Source organism: Phaenicophaeus curvirostris, chromosome 1, assembly GCF_032191515.1.
Source record: "Phaenicophaeus curvirostris isolate KB17595 chromosome 1, BPBGC_Pcur_1.0, whole genome shotgun sequence".
Classification (NCBI taxonomy): Eukaryota; Metazoa; Chordata; class Aves; order Cuculiformes; family Cuculidae; genus Phaenicophaeus; species Phaenicophaeus curvirostris.
Genome location: NC_091392.1, coordinates 114,469,328 through 114,483,322, shown reverse-complemented (window position 1 = coordinate 114,483,322; position 13,995 = coordinate 114,469,328). Strand labels below are relative to the sequence as shown.

Below are 13,995 nucleotides of genomic sequence, written 5' to 3'. Positions count from 1 at the left end.
TAACTCAAAAAAGTTATGAGACACACACAAATCCGGACACAAAACAAACAAATTACTTTCCTGAAATATTAAAACCATAGATGTGTAACTTTAAGACACTTTTACGTAAGCTTTAGGCAGCAATATAATGCTTTTGAAACTGCAAACCTCCTCCGACTCTCCCATCTCCTGATGGTCCCCTGGGCTGACATCTCAGCTCCATCAACACAGGAATAGGAGATGTGGCTGCAGTGGTTGGAACTCTGTTCCACCCCATCTCCCTGTGCTCCTGAAGAAACAGGCCACCCAACAGCTACCCAGGCCCCACTGAACACTCATATGAACAGCCTAAGAAAGAGTATTTCCATCACTTTTGCTGCAAAACACAAATGAAACTTAAGTAATGAGAAAAAAACTTAGACAACTACTAACAGGGCTTTCTACAGGAATGCACACATATGTCTCTTAAGTAGAAGAGAACTGCTCTCTCTTAAGAGGAAGTTAATTAAATAAAATCAGAGGCCTCTCACGATTTTTGGTGCAAATGCTTCAGTTTATTCCTGAATAAATAAGTTCTATACTTCCATGCCAAACAAAACCCTGGAACAGGTTTGGTTGTTTTGCTCCATTTGTTTCATCTTAGATGAGGACTGAGGATGAAAACTTAAGTCTTCAATATCACAGGTACTAAGCATTTTTGGAGGAGGGGAAAAAAAAAATCCCTTTTCTTTTAAATAGGCAACTTCTTTTTAAATATGGATGCATGAATCTAACTTTAGCTGTCCAGGTTTTCATATTTTTGATCTCAAATACAGAAAGTAGAGCATTAATCTAGTCTCTTGACTTCAAGGTTATCATTCATTGAGGTCAATGACTCGATCTCTGAAAAGCAGAACTTCCACTTTCAATATGATAACTGTTGCCCTTCAGTAAGCAACTGCGTTCACCTTATTCCTGACTGCCTTCTCACAACTGGTGACAAAAAACTAGTACACAGTAAGACTGCATGAACAACTCCTGTAAAGAGAGTTATCTGTGTAAAAATAGCAGTTAACCCTAAAAGCATTCTCATTCATGCAAAGTGCCCAATAGCTATCTATGTTTTATATTTCCACTACTAATGAGCAACCTTGCCCCTTACATTATTTTCTTGATATCTTCTGTTCATGTTAAACTTCTGTTTACCTGCTCAGCCAAGACCTGAATATCCAACAAAAACTGCCTCTAATGATACAGTCAAACATACAAACAAGTTACTGATGGACAGAATCAGTCTAACTGGAATCAAAGTGACCAATCAGAAAAAAACCCAGAATTAGCCGATCTCATGGTTCAGTATGGAATCAGCACACAGGCCAAATACTGGCTCCTTTACAATCCAATTCTGGTTTTATGCCAACAACATACATCTCGCAAAAGACACTCCATGTATGCAATGACTTAAGTGGAAACATAGACAGTAATAGTCTTCATTTCCACAAGATACAGGTAAGTGATGAAAAGGTGATGACCCAGGACGTTTCTGGAATTCCCTGGTAAAATTTAAAGTAGCTCTCAAAAAACTCGTTTGAAGGCATATCAGCAGACATAGTATAATGTAATACTGATGAACTTCAAAATGCAGAGCAGCAATACTGGACACAGTTTTTTCCAACTACAGAGTAACACTGGTGTGTTTTTTCGCTTTGCTTTTGGGTTGTTTTTTTGGTTTTATTACTGACATATAAAAACACAGGCTCAAGGAAATCAGTAGCTAAAATATTATGAATATGAGACATAAGAGACATGGCCCAATTCTAAATTTTCATTCCACTCTTACATAAAACTAACACCTGAACACTTGCAAGACTATAAACTCAACCTAATCCAAGAACTTCCCAGAAGTCTTCACTCCACATTTGTTATATTTTAATAAGCAATACAGCTGGGGGCAGAAGGGGAACCAAATACCTATGTAAGTATTTACCATTTCATTGTTCTTGCACTGTTCTTATTGCATAGCACTGGAATGACTTTTGCTTTTCCAAACACTAACAATATTTTTTTGAAGTTAAGAGGAATATGATGACTTCCCATGTTTTATCAAACTTGAATTTACCATCTTCACATTTTATATCACTTGCTTAGTTCTCAACATCTCTGGTGCATTTAATATATTTTCATGACAAAGAAAATAATTTTATACATTATTTTGATCTGTTTTCTACATTCAAATGTACCCACAAAAATATGAATGTGTTAAAAAATACAGTTAATATGATAAATTCTACCACACAATTACAGATAAAATAACTACACTACCCTTCATTTTAATGATTGTACACAATCAAACCTCTAGATCAGTTTATTCAGGCATCAGAATCAGACAAAAATACTACACTATTTATATACTACAAATGCCTATTTAAGACGTAACTGATAACAGTTACTCTGTTTCCATGCTGCCCTTAGTATGCAGCAATGTCCCAAACAATGTTGTTCAATGGTCCTGTGGGAGATCTAAATCAGGAAGAAGTATCTGTTGTGTTCTAACATAAAAGTGCATCATCATCAAAAAGCAGTTCAGGACATACAGCCCCTTCTTCCTTCCCTTCTGCTTCCAAGAAAACATTTCAACAGTATTTGCTACCAGTTAATCTCCTCTGAGAAGATCAGCACATGTTGTTAAGGAATGGATCCTTCAGGAACTTGGGATCCTTCTGGAACTTGTACTTTTGGTTTAGTTGATTTATATTGGTCTTTTATGCTCTCAACTGAGATAGGAGTCCTTTCCTCACAAAGGTTATAAGGAAAGGCAAGAAGCTTTAAGCTCTTCAAAAGCTTCAAGATCAGACAACCAATTACTTGTACATACATATTTCTAGGCTGCAGCTATCTAGAAAAATCAAAACCCAAACCAGAAAGTTCTTTGTTATAAAACCAATCTGTTTACATAAGGTAAGAAGAGAGGAAAAAAAGTAACAACCAACCACACAGTTATACTCTGCTGAGCAGGTGCAGGACACGATGTAGCAATCACTTTGGAAACACTAACTTTCAAGCACAAGACAAATCCTTGCTTGTAAGTACACAGCCCAATCCCAAATTTGATACTACTACATCATAAGAAGTAAACACTTGCTGTTATGAATAATTACAGCCATTAATAGTAGTAATAGCACTGGCATCTATGATTCCTTTCTTTCAGAGTATGTCCTGGAGAGACTGACTTTCAAAGTACAAAGAATTAAAAAAGAAAAATTCGCATACTCTTTTTTTTTGAAAAAAAATCACAAACCACACTCTTAAGGCATTAACTTTATCACAACATGCATTTGTAATGCACGAGCATGTCTGAAATATAAATTCAGCTCTTCCTATAATGAGCAGAAGCACCAGCTTTGCTTTTTGCAGTGTTGCACAGAAAAGCAATATAGATCTTATGAAATCTACAAGTTAACAAGACAGACAAAAAGCAATTATTGAAAACCTTTCAGTCCTCCAAACAGTATCCTTAAGAGCCCTTCTCTGTATGCATCCTACATATCACAGGTGCTAATAACACGGCAAAAAGAGAATTCAGACATGCTGCAAATTTGTTTTCCTGGGTAGTCAAATGGGAAAATGAGATTAGATAAATACCACCATTTCTTCATATTTTCACTTTTTTTTTTAAAAGCAGTGGGCTTCAATACATTTCCATGTTTTCAGCTTAAGCAGTGATCGAAAATTCAAGTATTCCAAAGTAGAAAAAGAGAAAACATTCTCTTCCTCAAGAGGATTGCTTCCCTCAGTTACGCTGTGGTTAATTTTAGGGTTTTAGAGTAGGGTAGTTTCCAGTGAAATTAAGTGATCCCCATTATAACAAAAAATTTATTTACCCCGTGGAAGTTTTTACCCTCTATCCAAAAGAAACTTAGACATTACCAGGCATCTCTGATCAGTCAGCCAAATCAGTTACCCTCAGAAGCCAAGCCTTGTTGAAAATGCAAAAGCACCATCCTCAATAACCACAAAACCTTTCCATTTCTGGCTTGAGTTCTCACCAGCTACTTTAAACTTGTGAAAGATAGCAGCAGAGTCATCATACAAGTCTTGCTGTTACTCCACTAGAAAATAACTACAGTACATTTTTCTCATTTTAAGGTATGCAAATCACATTTATTTTCAGAACCTCAGCATACTATACTGGCTCTCCTAATAGCCAATAATAGAAAGCTGGAAATAAACCTTATTTGTCTAACTTCCCAACTTATATGGCATAAGAAAAACCTGTAAGTTTTTGTCAAGATACCACTGTTTTTCACTTTGTATTTATCATAGGACTTCTAAATAAGGAATTTGGGCTTTAGAAGACAGAATTGCTAGTTAAAATTTCAAAACCTTGTATACGTTTCTAGTCTTTAACTCCGTAATTCTACAAGCTCACCTTTTCAGAAATCCTGACCAAAACTGAATGCGCTTAAGTTTTACATCAGATTAATGTATATGAAACTTGATTCTCTCAAACAGTATTACTCCTTTTAGTTGTGGGATGAATACTTTTAATGCTTTCAAACCACTTTCTCAGCATTTAAGCTATATTTTAATCTACACCACAATACACAAATGACCTACAGTGCAATCAACTACAATGACTGCCTACGAGACAGAGCTTCATAAATTTGACAGGACACTGAAAGATGTAATTTTAAGACTGCATTTTGAGAGAGACAGAGACACTATTTCTCTGCGTATATATTCAAAACAAATTAAATATCCCTTTGGAATAAGTTTTTTTCTCCTCCTCTTTGCCTCACCCGATTTTGGCATTCTTTAGATCCAGTTTTCCTTGAACTATTAACATACAACTTACAAATGTTCAACTGAAATGAACGAATGCTTAGTTTTCACAGAATGAAATATCCACTTACAGCGTCTTGGCCTTAATCCAACATACTCCATGTAAATATACCCTGTAAAGCTGTTTATGCATGAACAGCTGATGCAACTGAAAACTGTCAATCAGGAGATGATCTGCGTGCATACATAAATCGATCTAGCTTTTTTCCAGCACCAAGGATTCACGGGGTTTAAAGCTGAACAAGCAAATGAAAGATCTGTTTTACATGTACTTCTGTTATAGGCCTCAAAATGTGACATACAGAACTGTTCATTGCTTAAATAAGGGCACATGGGCATAAAGAACTACACCAATCCTCCTGTACAACCTAGATTTTATTCTCCTTCTGCTCATCATTTTTCATGTCAAAATATTAAACATATTTCCAGCAAAACAGCATCACTAAAGATAAGCTCTTTAATCTGCAAACAGAGTATTTTGATTAGCAAAAAATAGATGAATTTCCTAAAGATCAATGTTAAGAATGGCTAGTGACTTCAAGATGTTCAAAGATCCCGCCCTCAGTTCTTGAGAAATCTTACAGTAATTTGACAAAAACACGTGACATGGTATAATGAACTCTTAGCTATTAACTTGCTATGCTTTTTTTCAGAAGGATCCATAACATCCCTTTAAAAGAAAGTTAATGAATTACTGAAGTACTGTGCCACTAAGCAGGTGACATACATCCGTTGGCAAGTGGGGTTCATTAAAGGGGGGCAATAACAAACAAGACAACTAAAAGCAGTACACTTCATTAACATCTTTAAAAGCAAATCCTTTTTTTCCATAGAACTTTGAAACAATATTTCCATTCAATTAAACAATTTTCAGCTGCAAGGGCAAAGAAAGATCCCAAAATTCTGCAGGTTCTTAATATCCTGTTCGGGTTGGAATGAAATAATTTTGGGGTACAGAGAATGCAATAGAAACAAAAAGTAGACCAAGAACAAAGATTATCCCTTTTAAAAGCCCTTGAAAATAAGATCACCTGTATGCATCGTCTTCTTTCAAGTCTCATATCATCCTGTGGGGGTGTGGGGGAAGGGGGAGTCCAGCAGCAAACAACACTGCAAAATGAAGAAAAAAAAGAAGAAAATGTAAACATACACTAATAACATACCTAAAGAAAAAAAATTAAATCTCCATTCCACTAGATTAACATAGTACTTAGTTCAACCCTAGCTCTCAGATATAACCAGGGAGCTAAAGCAAGGGAGTTTCAACAGAGAATGAAGTTTTCCAACAGTAAGAGACCAGAGTGTCAAAATTTCAGAGATAAATTTCAACTGACCACTGAACACTTCTCAAAATTAAGGTCACCAAAACAAAACAAAAGAAATACCAAACACATACCTTTGCAAATCTGCAAAAGTGAAATTCATTGCAAAGCCCTTAAATATGTCAATTTTTACAGAAACTCAGGACAATATTTAGAAAACATGACTAAATTCCTGTTCACTCAATTTTTTTACCAAATGAACAAGCTATAAAAATGTAAATCCGTTTTTACTTCGTATCTCACATGAAATTGAATTAGGAGCCTTGGATTAAGAGCCTTAGATTTAAGCTTCCACTGATTTTATGGAAAGGTAGGCATATAGGTCCCTTCAGCACTGAATTTAAGAGGGCTGTCAGGCCCTCTTCAGGCTGTCTTCAGAGGTGGAGATACAAAAGTAAAGCAATGATAGGACTAAAATATGAAATTTGTCTGGGGAAGCGATACAAATTAAGAGAATTTCATCATCGGTAGAGTAACATCAAATGAAAATTCGCTCAGGAAAATAAAATCATAACTTTTTACAAGACAAAGAGATATAAAGACGTGAATTGCTAGGAAAAGATCTCTAACAAGTTAAAAAAGAAAACCATGGGATTAATAAAAAAAAAAAAAAAAAAAAAAACAAAACAAAAAACACCAACCTAAACCAAACAAGAAAATCTCACTGAAATCAAAACACAGCACCCAACAACCAAACAAGCCCCTGTCAATGTTTTTTTCAATCACTGGTTTTCACGTGTTTTTCAATGAAATATCATTGGTACACTACAACCTATGAAAACATCAAAACCATTTACAAATGACTGAGAATTTTAAAGAACATCTGCAAATTACCTAACAGCTCAAATTGTTGAGTTCAGATTATTACTAAACATCTCCTGATACATATAAATCCAAGAAAACGTGTCTAGACAAAAAAGAACTTAGATACTACAATCTGAGCAGAAACGTTGCAGTTCACTCAATTTCTTCATCAAAAATGTCTGCTTAAGCACTGCATACATCCTAAGCCCAGCCAGCTTTTCTGCCATCATGCTGCGTCCTTCTGACGCAGAAACGAGACATGTATACACAGACTCACACACATAAAAGCGGTGGCGGGAAGAGAAAGAATTATGTATTGGATACACATAGGTGTATATGTTGCAGTGGTTCTGCTGTTATTTTATGAGCAGACTAATTCTGGCTGTCATGCCTTCAAAAGATGGAAGGGGCAAATAAAAACTGGTCATGCAACGTCATGAGTGAACAGCTTTATTTTTTTACTACTGAAGTTCCACAGAAACCTAGGATGTCACTGCCACAACAGCAGAGAACAAAGACAATGAGTTCCTGTGACGGTAACAGCACCACAGGCATACAAAGTAAACCCATAACATTATAATATTTTTTTTTAAATAGATACAGCCAAATTGCATACAATAGCTGCAGGGGAAACACATTAAACTCAATAACTGAGAGTCTTCTATTGTGCCTCTGCGTTGCCAAGTTCTTAAAACCGAAAGACCTTTTACACAGCCTGTACAAGGGCTTCCTGGTTTAGATAATAAATTGATGATAAGAGGAGGCAAGAACAAATCCCAGTCACTGCACAGTCTGTAAGATCATTACTAGAAGAATCCCCTTAGTAATAACATCTACTGGGCTTCAAGAACCCAGTTTGATCTACTTACTGGTATAGAACAGAAGTGAATAAAAATAAAGGAGTTGGGGAAGGAAGAGACAACAAGAAAGGTGCTGAAAAGCAAATAATTGGAAGTGGTAGAGCACACAAAAGAATAAAAGCTGAAGTCTTTCATTTAAACAAAGAGAACAGTTCTTAGAAATCAACTGTGTAGGGAGCTACCAGAATAAAACTTTACTTCATGCTTTTGTTTCCTATTTTAATTACTGTTGCTTTCTACTCTTCATCTTTCTTACTCACACAGTGCTCCTCTGATCTCCTCAAAATACCGATAATGGGATTACCCACTCCACTCATGAATAATTTCAAGTGTAGAGTTCAGCATTACTACAAAACATTTAGTTAAATAAGCACATTTTATCACAGGTTTTACTCCACCATATTATAAAGATGGCGACTCTGAAAAACAAAGCTTTCCTATTTCTCTGACTTCTTCCACCGTAAGCCTAGTTTGCCTGTTTAAGGACTAGTGTTTTATTCTACTGGATTCCTTAAAGAGTACCCACTCATTCCTTCAAAAATCTAATAGATACACCATAAATCCAAGTTGGTTTCAGAGCAATCATACATCTAAAACACTAAAAGTTAAAGTGCAAAACTCATTACTAGCTCTGAAGAAGTTTCACCACGCTCCCCAACTTCTGGAGTATGATGGATATTAATCAGCTATCAATCGGAATGAGTTTTTGCAAACAGGGACAATTTTATTACACATCAGCACAATAGGAAGCCAGTTGAGCTGAACTGAGATGCAGCTGAGCAGAAACGCTATTTTTTTAAAACTATGTTAAAATTTCATATGCTTTTGAATGTACGTAAGTCATGTTGCATATCTATGATTTACTTCATATGACAGATTTTTATTAGACAATCTTTACTAAACAGTCTATGCAATTCTATCCAGCACGAGTTTGAAAAGCGTTAAAGGCAACTACCATAAACACCTTTAAAGAAAGGCCACATCTACAATTTTGCTTTAATTCTAAGCACATATGAAAAATAATTTTCATGATGAATTCAAGTGAGAGTTTTCAGAATATCAACAATAGCACACACAAGAGTTTGAATTAAAAGAAAACTCTGCTAGGGATGCTTTTACTTCTCACATTTTACTAATTAAAACACTTGGTACACAGATTTATTTTCCTTATTCAGTATCAATGTATTATGAGATTCAATATGGCACCTTCAGTAAAAAAACCCTGAAATATTCTGCTAACTAATCAAAACAAAGTTCTGAAAGTTTTTCCTCTGTGATAAGGTTATTTTCTAATTTCTAAAGTCACACTCATGAAGTGCCAGAGAAATCTCTGCATATCTCATGACTACACACACTGCTTTCAGAGATGAACATAATTTAGGTCACTGACCTTCAGCAAATGCAGGCAGCCCTGTTGCTAGCAACATAAAATATAAATACTTACTTGGAAGTAACAATATTTATTTATTGACTAGGAAAACTATCCTGAGGAATATATCATTACATTGAGACTATAAACATACCAGAATATAATGGATCTAGACATCCATAAATCTATACAATAGTAATTTCTTAAGCTGTTCTTATTCTGCATCTCAACAGCCTACTCCTGGAACTATGCACAGACAACCAATGACAGTGCTTGACATAAGACACACAGGGCAAAAGACTCAAATACACTAGATTTGGTCTATTATTTAAAATACTGAATAATAAAATGTGAAGTACAAACAATACACTGAAATTTTAAATAAATAAATAAATAAATCTCTCAGAGTGCTAGCAATTGTCAACTTCCAGGACTAGTTCCCAGAGACACACAACTAAGAATTCCAAAAATCATTGTTTTTACAATACCTAGCACATACAGTATCTGGTTACTAGGTAAAAATCACAAGTGTTTAGATGTATAAATTAACATACACCTGAAAACCAAACACATGCATATTTACCGCTTCTGCTCTACTTAGGATCAACAGTTGTATTATATTGTATTGTATTATTAATTCATGAGATTTATTTAAAAAAAGAAAAATCAGACTACCTTGTATAGCCAACGTCCAAACAGAACTCTGCACAACAGCTTCGGTCCACCCACAAAATCATATACATAAAATTAAGAGCAGATATGGTTTCAGCATGAAAATCCAATACATCCCTCCACATTTTTGGTGACCTGCATGTTTCTGTACCCGACAGCCAATATATTGAGTAGAGTATACATGAATACAAGTAATTCATGCTTGGCATCACATTTAGCACGTTCCCACAGAAGCCACAGATCCCTGTCTCCAGGTTTAATTGCTTAAGTACAATGGAAAACCTGTTAGCTGACTTTTCACTGAAACAGACAGCAACTACATTAAGACTACTTTAGGTTTTAAAAGTCAAAATTCAATAATACCAATAATCAGTTTAGCTTGCATATTCCACAGAACTAGGAGTGCAGTCAACTTCACATCTCCATTTACTCCATGCTTAAGAAAGGGAATTTTAAAATTTTGGGAAATGGGCGTTTTTGTAGATGACTGCTTATCATGTTAGGGTGCAAAGGCAATAATCAGAACTGTGTTTATACTTGACTTCACCCTGAGAGTCTGTAATACACTTTGTACTCCCAATGAGTTTTAAAACCACACTGCTAAACTAGAAGACTCTGCTAGATCAACATTTGCGAGATGCTTACCAAACAACTGCATCTAAAATAAAACACTCTGCCATCATTTTTCTTGTATACTGTAAAATTATTTTCAGCGTTCCACTTCCTCTAGGAAGAATATTCTTTGAATGATGAGTTTCACTCTTCTAAATTTACAACATATGATGCAAGAATCCATCCTTTAAGTGTGAAAGCATGTAAAAGCAGCTTTACTGACATCATTGAAGTTTCTCACCCTAATTCAAACCTGGCAAAGGCAAAACTCCAGCTGCAGTAGAGCAAGAATTTCTTTTCAGCATCAGCGCTGCTTAAGCAGCCTGTATCCTCTCCACTACTACCTGCGTGGCTGAGACAGTCCTACTATCACACGGTCACTCAGCCAAGTGCACAGAGGAAGCAACCCAGGTGGAAAAATGGGGAGCAGGATTAAAAAGACTATTTTTTTCTTATCCCGTATCAGCCCTCTAATCTGGTCTGCTACAGATGCGGAGCAGCCTGGCAGCAGGAACAAACAGCTGGGACAAAAAGGGGCTTCTTAGGCCAGTATTAGTGTCAAAATACTAAACATTGAAACACATTTAATTTTATCACAGAAAGACCTACAATGCTGTCACACCAATATTAATTCAGTAAGACTTCAGAGTGCAATCTGGATCTCTGAACTACCTCATTTCTAACACATAGGTTTTTTAAAACTATCCTTTTTAATGAGAAGAAATGCAAAACTTCTAAAAAATTCACTGCTTTTCTTGTATGTGAAGAAACTGAACAGCATAAAACTTATATTTGACCCATACAGCCGGACAATTTGGGATTTTTTTTTTAAATATTTATTTGTTCGCATGAATAAAGCTTATGGTTTTAGGAAGAACTGAACTGACACAATTTAAGGGGGGAAAGGGAGAGTAAAACACCTCACACTTACACTAAGAGAAAAAACTTCAAATACTTCAGTTTTTTAGATAATTTGTGTATGCTTCTTTTCTTATTCATTGACTACAAATATTAATTTTAGAAGCACAAAATCAAAATGTTTTTCAGTATATTGACCATATAAAGAACCACAAATTAGAGAGAGGAGTGAGTCACCCCCCGAGGCTTAATAGTGTCAAACAAAACAGATGTTGTTACATTTTAACTGGTTTGGAACAGCAAAGTCAGGCCACTGTTATTTACATTCCTCCCACTCCCCATCCAAAAGCAGCAAAGAGATGTTACAGCAGGAGTCGCCCATCACCTGCAATATCAGCTAAAACATCCACAACTGTTGGATGGCACTGAACTCTTACAGCCAAGCAGTTCCTCCTGTACTTTTAATGGCCTTACTGAGTATAAATGCAATTACTAAGGAGTCCTTTTTACATGACCCTTGAAAATAATTCCACTTCAAATTCACATAAGCATGAAGACAACAGAATTCCAGGAAAGGGACAGATATTCACAAAGTCCAGATATTTTTGAATTATTTCTATGTCATCTTACAAAACCAGATGTATGTAACAATCTGATTCTTCTTCATGTTAACACATGCACCCTACCTACAACTTCCTTAAAAGGTGACACCTGATAAGCAACTACATTTTTAATAGAACCATTTTAGTCACATTAAACATTAATTACACAGTAGCATGCAAGTAAAGTCATATTGCAAACAGACTAGTAAACTAGTTTATCCAGAATAATTTGCTCTCACATTTGTGAAATGCTTTTCAGAGCTGAGATTCTTCTACAGATGTCCTCAAAAAGATTGATCATTTCATTTACAAAACCCCTTTCTGTTCCTTGTGGTTGGAGAAAGAACTTTAAAAATGCAAAGCAAAACATATGCCACGATACATTTGTATTCATCAGTTTAGAACCTTAGACCTACAAAGTCTCAAGAGAGTATAACCTTCCTACTTCTCTCATTTTTTTCAGCCACAAAGCAAGCAAGCAGAGAACTAAAGGATGCCTAAAATTTGCAGAGAACGTGGCCAAACACCACTCAATTTACAGGTCTTCACTACAATCTTGATATTAATACAGCTTACTGTTCTTTCAATTTAGTGGTTGCTAACTACTACTTCCATTCATTGCTATGCCCTTTTATTTACAAAACACACTCTACTTCTAAGAAACCTGGCAAGAGGGGGCACTCAGATGCAGCTACTTCAACTTCTTATACCTGGACTAGAGTTAGGACAGCACTTGTAGTGCTCTCCAGACAAGCAATGCCTACTGAAATGCTTTTAACCTCTTAAAAATTGCAACAGCTCAGACCCATGTTACACATACGTATAAACACACACAAACACTACATATATACACACATACATATATACAGGAGGTTGTTCTTCTCTGCAAGCACAGATTGTTTTAACTGCAATGCCTGTATACTGATTAAAACATAAAATCTTATTTTTCAGTGGGCTAAGACAACAGTTTCTATCCAAAGGTTTGCCAAAACAGTCATTAAAAAAGAAAAAAAAAAAAAAAGAACGAATTCCTAGAAATTGAAGAAAATAAAATGAGCATCTGAATGGTTTAGTATTTTCATAGCTACCAGGATTTAAACAAAATATTATGACACATTCAAAAGACTTGAATTTTCTAAGTGACCCACCCTTTTTAAATTCAGGTGTTAACGAGGTTTTGACATCACTACTGTTTCCTCATTTAAAATGTCTACTTTTTCTTTTCCCCTTTTAATTCTGCCCTGAAGCATGACAAATGCCATATCACCCTGCAATGTTCATGTAACTGGAACCAGAAATTAATAAACTCATACGTTATCATGTTTCAGTAAACGTGACTCTAACACAATTGAACAAAACCAAAAATCTCACCCAGACCACAAAAAACACTGTTACAAAACCACTTTCTATACTTATACAGGTTTCAGAGAAATGTTTTGTAGATGAAACAAGGCTACTCCACTTCAATTTTGGCACCAGATAGTTCCAACATTGCTTTCAAAGATGATCTGAAGTTACGTATTTCAAGTACATTTGTAATAACCTAAATGACTGTTGCCCTGATACAGTACTACCTTTAATCTTGAATGCTTCCAACCACAGCTGCTGGCTAGCTCTGTAAATATATGGCTTTGGGCAAGTGGCTCATTCCTACCATACTTTGGTTTGTCCGCCTTTTTAAATACTTAATCTTTTCAAACACACCATAGACTAACTGCTGTTTAATTGATTCTCATGACAGCTCACACCGATAACTGCAATGCCACGATCTACATTTGTCTTTTATTATTCAAGAGATTGAGACTGGATAACCATACACATAGCTAGGTACTCTCTGGTCTTACGTTAACCATATGCCGGGTCTTAAACTAGACTTCAATCCAACAATCCCCATACCTTCTACCAAAACAGGTATATTTCTGATACAAAAAATGATAATGGAGAATTACTGCTGATATCCCTTCCACTTGAACATACTAAGTCATATTTAACTGCCTGAGCTTCAGTTTAGTCTGAAAATGTGAAGCCTGCCTACTTCCACCTTGTATCTAAAGAAGCTAAATGAAAATATTTAGTTCTCAAACTTCAGAATTCTC

At 35.6% G+C, this 13,995-nt stretch overlaps 1 protein-coding gene across 1 annotated transcript in view; it reads right to left on the bottom strand.

Annotated features, from left to right (window-relative positions):
- Window positions 1-13,995, bottom strand: part of DYRK1A (dual specificity tyrosine phosphorylation regulated kinase 1A) — an 88,571-nt gene that overhangs the window by 52,555 nt on the left and 22,021 nt on the right. Inside the window, exon 2 of the mRNA XM_069871378.1 lies at window positions 5,832-5,910. Coding sequence (XP_069727479.1) covers window positions 5,832-5,841 — 10 coding nt within the window. The 5' untranslated portion in view covers window positions 5,842-5,910. The remainder of the gene's footprint in view (window positions 1-5,831; window positions 5,911-13,995) is intronic.